The 7,243-nt window shown below is 45.4% G+C and overlaps 1 protein-coding gene across 3 annotated transcripts in view; it reads right to left on the reverse strand.

The window, feature by feature from the left end:
* DGUOK (deoxyguanosine kinase) overlaps window positions 1-420 on the reverse strand; it is a 32,320-nt gene extending 31,900 nt beyond the window's left edge. Inside the window, exon 1 of one of the 3 annotated variants that reach the window (XM_039240143.1) lies at window positions 198-420. In XM_039240143.1, the coding sequence (XP_039096074.1) occupies window positions 198-339 (142 nt within the window). In that variant the 5' untranslated portion in view covers window positions 340-420. The remainder of the gene's footprint in view (window positions 1-197) is intronic. The other 2 variants (XM_039240146.1, XM_039240144.1) reach the window with 2 other exon arrangements.
* Between the last annotated feature and the right edge of the window lie 6,823 nt (window positions 421-7,243).

Consider the following 7,243-nt stretch of genomic DNA (forward strand, 5'->3'; position numbering starts at 1 on the left):
TACGGACTTCGTGACTGTGGGAGGGTACTGAGGCCTGACATCCGAAAAATCAAAGAGGCAATGGCCTCTTTGGGAAGGGAAAGGCCCCGTCCTATCAGACCGCGGGACAGAGTGGTCTTGGCCCAGCTCCCTTTCCCAGCCTTTCAGCCACCAGCTCGGGGGAGGCAAAGGCTTGGCAGCCACTTTCTGGCCCTTACCAATGTTTCCTTCGATGGAGAGCCTTCGAGGCCCGCGCTCCGCGTGCAAGCCCCTGGAGGGGGACACGCCACCGACTCGGCTCTGAGCCATGGAACTGGAGGGTGCTCGCAACAGCCTTCGAAGGAGCCGACCCGTGGTCATCCCACCCACGACTCGCGCAGCTATATATCACTTCCTTCAATAACTCTTCCGCCCCCCTCCTCACCGCTGTGCCAGCGCTCAGGCGCGCCTATGACGTCAGGAGGTCGCCGGCAAGGAGTGGGTGGAGTTGAGCCGGCTTTGGGGGAGGGGCCAAAGGGACAGCTCTGTTCTCGCGAAGTTTGTAGAGAAGCAACGCTAGTTGGAAAAGACTGCTGGTGCTGGGGTGCGGGAGCGTTAGTAACTGCAGTGGTTTGGGCGGCTTAGCCTCTCCGTGCTTGTTTGTCGGAAGAGCAACATTGTAAAAGAGACGGACTCTCAACAATCTCCTCACCTTTGTAGTGTAACTTTAAGTCGTAACTAAAGACAAAGTAATTGTGACTTTAAGCGAGGCTTTTCCAGGTGTTTGTTTGCTTTTTATTCTAATAGGGGTAGAAATTGGACCATTTTAAGCAGGAAAATGACGCAATCTGATGATGTACACAAGTTAACTTTTTCCCATTCACGGTGACGCGCAGCACAATGCTGGCACATTACTGAATAAATCAACAAATTAGTTCATTACATCCCACCCCTTATTTTGTCTCTTGAATGAATAAATAAACGTTCGTTGTCGATTTGCACAGCAGCCAAAAATCCCATTAGGATAAAGTGGGTGGAGGCTCAGGATATGAGTGGAACTCGTTTAAACCATAGATTGGGCTCTGTGGGTGTGAACCATGGCAAGGGGGAGCTGCAGGCCCTCGTGGGGTGGTGGGGATTCTGAGTGGGACTTGTAAAAGGATGAGCGGAGCCGGGGCTAGAGAGACTTGCTGGTGTATAAACCTGGAGTCCCGCTGTCGGTGGACAGCTGTGCTCTGTGGAGGGGCAGGGACAGTTCTGAGCTGCCGCCACCCTGTGAGGCCCTGACTAGCTTTGTCCTGCCACCACCCGCATTGTCATAAAGACCTCAGAACTAACGATTTATGAAATGTTGTCAGAGGGTATTGTCCAGTTTCCATCATTGAAACCACAAGAGTCAAACCAGGAATCCAACAGTTAAACCAGCCTTCAGGCAGCGCTCTCAGATGGGGGAGGTTTTAGGAAACTGGGATCTGATTGCGATGGGTTGGGGAAGGGTTTGGGGCTGGGACACCTGTCTTGCATAGCAAGCACAAGACCTTTTTCTCTTTCTTTCTTTCTTTCTTTTCTTTTTTTTTTTTTTTACAAATAGTTTATTGTCAAATTAGTTTCCACATAACACTCAGTGCTCATCCCCAAAGTGCCCTCCTCCATGCCCATCCCCCCCTCCCCCCCACACCCATCAGTCCTCAGTTTTTGTCAGCATTCAAGAGTCTCTCATGGTTTGCCTCTCTCCCTTTCCCCCACCATTTCCGCCCTTCTTCTCCCCCTTGGTCCTCCGTCAAGTTCCTCCTAATCCTCCTATACGTGCAAACATATGATATTTGTCCTTCTCTGCCTGACTTATTTCGCTCAGCATAACACCCTCAAGGTCAATCCATGTTGCTACACATGGCCAGATTTCATTGTTTCTCATTGCCATGTAGTATTCCATGGTATAGATAAACCACATCTTCTTGATCCATTCGTCTGTTGATGGACACTTAGGCTCTTTCCATGTTTTAGCTATTGTGGAGAGTGCTGCTATGAACATTGGGGTACATGTGCTCCTATGCCTCAGCATTTCTGTATCCCTTGGGTAAATTCCTAGCAGTGCTATTGCTGGGTCATAGGGGAGTTCTATTGTTAGTTTCCTGAGGAACCTCCACACTGTTTTCCAGAGGGGCTGTACCAGTTTACATTCCCACCAACAGTGTAGGAGGGTGCCCGTTTCTCCACATCCTCGCCAGCATCTAGAGTTCTCTGATTTGCTCATTTTAGCCACTCTGACTGGAGTGAGGTGGTATCTCAGTGTGGTTTTGATTTGTATTTCCCTGATGAGGAGGGATGCTGAGCATCGTTTCATGTGTCTGCTGGCCATCTGGATATCCTCTTTGGAGAAGTGTCTGTTCATGTCTTCTGCCCATTTCTTCACTGGGTTGTTTGTTTTTCGGGCGTGTAGTTTGGTGAGTTCCTTATAGATTCTGGATATTAACCCTTTATCTGATATGTCATTTGCAACTATCTTTTCCCATTCCGTTGGTTGCCTATTAATTTTCTGGGTTGTTTCCTTAGCTGTGCAGAAGCTTTTAATCTTGATGAGGTCCCAACAGTTTATTTTTGCTCTTGATTCCCTTGCTTTTGGGGATGTGTCAAGTAAGAAGTTGCTGCGGTGGAGGTCAAGGAGGTTGTTTCCTGCTTTCTCCTCTAGGGTGTTGATAGTTTCCTGTCTCACGTTCAGGTCCTTTATCCATTTTGAGTTTATTTTTGTGCATGGTGTGAGAAAATGATCTAGTTTCATTCTTCTGCATGTTGCTGTCCAATTCTCCCAACACCATCTGTTAAAAAGGCTGTCTTTTTTCCATTGGATATTCTTTCCTGCTTTGTCAAAGATCAGTTGGCTGTATACTTTTGGGTCCACTTCTGAGTTCTCAATTCTGTTCCATTGGACAAGACCTTTTTCTTATGTTTCTTATGTTTATATGGGATGGTTGAAGTGAAGTTCATATATTAAGCACATTATTTTAAAGTATAGATTATAAATTTATTTAGGATAACCTGGATGCAGCACTGATAGATATGGAACAACTAAGGTCTGTCCCATCCTCTGCTCCCACTCTCACAGGCACCTCCGTGTAAAATTACTGCTTACATTTCTTTAGCTATGGAAACTCAGACTTGGAAAATATTCATCCAAACAAGTTTGAGAGGCTCTCTGAGCCCCCAAGGTCCCCCTGGGTTATCCGGAAAGTTAAATGAGGAAATTGTCGACCACCTTAGGTGAAGACAGGCAACTAACCTGTTCCTGAAAATTAGAGCCACTGAAAGTTATTGTGTTTTTAGATTTTATAGTGAAGGGTAATAAGTAGTGAAGAAAAGCATGTGCATCATAAGTATACAGTTTAATAAAAATTTCACAAACTGAATGTGTTCCTTGGATTCAGGTAAAGAAATAAAGCATTGCTAGTATCTCCAGAATCCATTTGTCCTGCCAGTTACTACCCACCCAAAATAATCCATAGTCTGACTTCTAACAACAGATAATAGTTTTGCCTGTTCTTTAGATAGATGGAATCATATAGTAAGTACTTCTTTTATTCAATCTAATATCTATGAGATTCATCCATGCTATAAATGTAGCTGTAGTTCATTCTCATTTCTGTATAGTATTCCAATATGTCACTATACCACAATGTATTTTATCTATTCTACTATTGATGGACATGTATGAGTTTCTAGGTTTGGGGTATTATGAACAGGGTTGCTATGAATATTCTCGAGTATGTCTTTTGGTGAAGTTAAGCATACAGTCTCCTTGAGTAATACCTGTGAGTGGAATTGCTATGTGATAGGTTATTTGTATGTTCAGCTTTAGTAAATATTCCCAAATAGTAGACAGTTTTTACAGTGTTTGTCCCAGTCAACGCTGCCACCATCATGGGTGAGCGCTGTGGTCATCCCACATTCTTAACAACAGTTCATATTGTCAGCGTTTTCCTTTTGTCCAGTCTGCTGTATATAGTTTTCATCTGCATCCTCCTGATGATTAGTGAAGTGAAACACTCTTTCGTATGTTTATTGGCTATTTCAGAAACTTCTGTTTTGAAGGACCTCGTCAAGTCCCGTGCCCACTTTTCTATTGGTTATCTGTCTTTTACTTACCATTGTTTGTACATTCTGAATATAAAGTCCTTTGTGAATATTTTCTCATTCTTTTCCTTGCTTTTAAAAAGCTTTCAAATTTCCTTGGTGTTCAGTGCAAGTAAAAAACTACGATGGTCTAAATTGCCTGTCACTTGTCCTGATATCAGTGATGACCCCTCTATTCCCTTTTATTTTGTAGTGTTCATTATTATATCATGTATTCACATCTTTCTTGGTCCTAATTCCAAATTCCCAGGAGAGAGAATCTAACTGGCCCAGCTGTGCCCAAAAGGTAGGGTCTCATGAAACGAACACAAAGTGTTTTGCCCCACTCCGTGCATTAGGAAGGAAGACAATGAAAGGAATCATTGTGAGCAAGGAAGACATCCTGAAAAGGTGGTGATCAATCCCTCCTGGAAGGAGCGGACAGGGTAATGGCCACGAAAAGCAGCAGCGTCTTGGTGAACTGAATTACATCCCACTGGCCTACAGGAATGAGGCCACTTTACGCTCCTGGGGTTTGTCAGATATCTACCAGGATTTATGAATAAGGGTTGACTACACTACATGGACTCTTGTCATTCAGCATCCATTTCTTCACCAATATCTGCTGAACATCTACTATGTACCAGGCACTCTTTCTAGTCCTTAGAGTACAGCTCTGAAGGATGTAGTTTTCAAATGTTTGTAAGTGCTGTTGTGACAAATAGATACAGACCCATATTACAAAAATGCTACAACATAGCCACAAAAAATAAGAAGATAAACATACACCAATGTGACCCTGACTTTCTTTCGCCGCTTGGATGTCTGGTCAGTTATATTCTCATCTTCATTGAAAATTTTCTAACATGCTAGATGATGCTAAACTCAGTTTGGTTAAGCCAGGAAGTATGTTTCTAGAATCCTCCTGCTTTGAGTTAGAGTTGGCCAAAAGAGGACCAGGTGTAATATTTAGAAGGCAGCACCTTAGCCATCGTCTGGGGAGATCTCTTTCAGATACTGTGACAGATGAGTTCACACAGGGATCCCAGCTCGTCCTCAAAGCCCTAGTGTCTCCTTCCTGATCATCCTACAGTTGCTTCCAGAACTTCGCTTCCCCAGCTGTTCCCATCTTTGGGTAAAGTCTCATTCCTATAATAAGCCCCTTCTTCCCATAATGTGCAAGGTGACTCTGTTCCCCTTAATGCACTCTGACTGATAGACCTAATCAGAAAGGGAGGCATTTAGGGAGTGATTAGGAGTGTGGGCTCCTGATAGCCAGGGGTGAGGGGTAAGAAAGATAATCTACAAGCAGCACTAACCTCCTGCTACACTGTTACCACCCAATACACATTGCGTAATAAGTGATGGCTGCCTTGAGCTTGGCCCTCCGTGCCTGGGACATGATTGCTACTTATCTTTAGTTGATTACCTGTTGTATTTCGTCTCTCCTCAAGCCATTGTAACCCACCCATGCCCCCCTCACTATCAACACATAGTTTGACTTCCACTGAAGACTTCTAGGACAGCACTTCTTGAAGTGGGGCAAGACCAGGTGGGGAACGACCACTCAGCTTCCCTGTCTTCCCCCACAGAGTGATTCTGATGTACCCTCTACAGCAGGGATGCTCGGTGCCCCACGTTTCCTCGGATCCTGTGTGTGTGTGTGTGTGTGGCTGCCCTCTGGCCTCCTCCCCTTGCTCTCTCTCCCAACAGCCAGTGCCGCCAGCTCTTCTTTGCGATACTGCTCTCATACTACTGAAGTCCTTTCCCAGAACAGGTGGAAAGCCTGGGACTTTACCTCCCCCCAGGGTGCGTCTTCACCCATCACTGATGGGCTAGTGGGAAAGCCTGGTTGCAACCAGTCAGGCTTTTACACCGGAGCGGCGCGGGGGAATCAGGGTGAGGCCACCCTCTGTGGGACTTTGTCTGAGAAGTCCCCTGCTGGTCTTCCTCTAAGTGCTTGCTCTGCTTCTCTCATTCTGGTCACTGGTTTCCCCGTGAGCACTTCCTGAATAAATCATTTGCCTTGTATCCTTACTTCAGGGTCTGCTTTTGGGAAACCTGTCCTAAAACATGACTCCACTAGGGATTTTTGCAAAGCATGCTTCTTCACCCCACTCCTGGAGGGGAAGTGTGGGGATGGTGGAGGAAGAATGTCTGACACAGGTCTGTGCACCTCCACTGGGGTCCACTGTCTCCAAATAGGTGTGTCTGGGAAGGCTCCCAGCCAAGCGGATTCTGCTCAGGGGCAGCAAGGATGGGACTTGGGTAGGCAGAGAGAGTGAAGGGTACACCAGGCAAAAGTGGGGATCTAGTCCTATTAACTAGCTGGATGAACGAGTTAGTTCATACACTAGCTGTAAAACGGGAATGATGCTAGTATCTGTTAATAGTGTTACGGTGAGGATTAAATGAGGAAATCGTTGTCAAGCTCTTAACCTAGGGCCTCATGTATCGTAAGCACTCAGCCAATGTTAGCTATTATGATCCCTTACTTTCTCACAGTACTCTCTGCGTGCTTCTCTTTCACCTCAAATCATTGTCTTCCCTATGTCTTATCTGGCTTTATGCAGTGAGACTTTGACGGGCAGGAACCATCTTTGCTGGATACACAAATTTTGTGGGGGCTTACCCAGTAATAGTAGAGGCTGAAAATTCAGTAAATACTTGTGAAATTAAACAGAATTGACCAAGAGCAGAGAGTGGGGAGCAAATAACGAGAGAAAAAGAGAATGTGAGAGAAAGAAGGAGAAAGCGGAGGAGTAGGAGGAAGAGAAGAAGAAAAGGGGGGAGAAGAACAACAAGAAGGGGGAGGGGGAGGAGGAGGAGGAGAAAAAGAAAGAAAGAAAAATTCTTCCTAAGAGTGCTGCTCTTTTCTTAGCTTTGGGGCAAGATACAGCCTAATCCTCAATAACAAAGGACTTTATAGAGATCTTAAGCCACGATGACCTTCCTCCACACAAGTTCAAACATTGTGTTTGAACCATTCATATGTCACAGCCTATAAACCTTGTGTTTCTCTTGGGGTTTGTGTTCTCTGTGTATCGCCTTTGAGTACAAGGACAGACATCTCTGAAAGCCCTGGTTTCTTAACACGTGGCCCCCCTCCTCCAAGAGTCATCTCGCCCTCATTCTTACTCACGTTGAAGGAAAAGGAAACAAGGTAGTGGAGCAAGAG

This window comes from Hyaena hyaena, unplaced genomic scaffold (genome assembly GCF_003009895.1).
Source record: "Hyaena hyaena isolate Hyena2069 unplaced genomic scaffold, ASM300989v1 scaffold_168, whole genome shotgun sequence".
In the NCBI taxonomy this organism is placed as follows: Eukaryota; Metazoa; Chordata; class Mammalia; order Carnivora; family Hyaenidae; genus Hyaena; species Hyaena hyaena.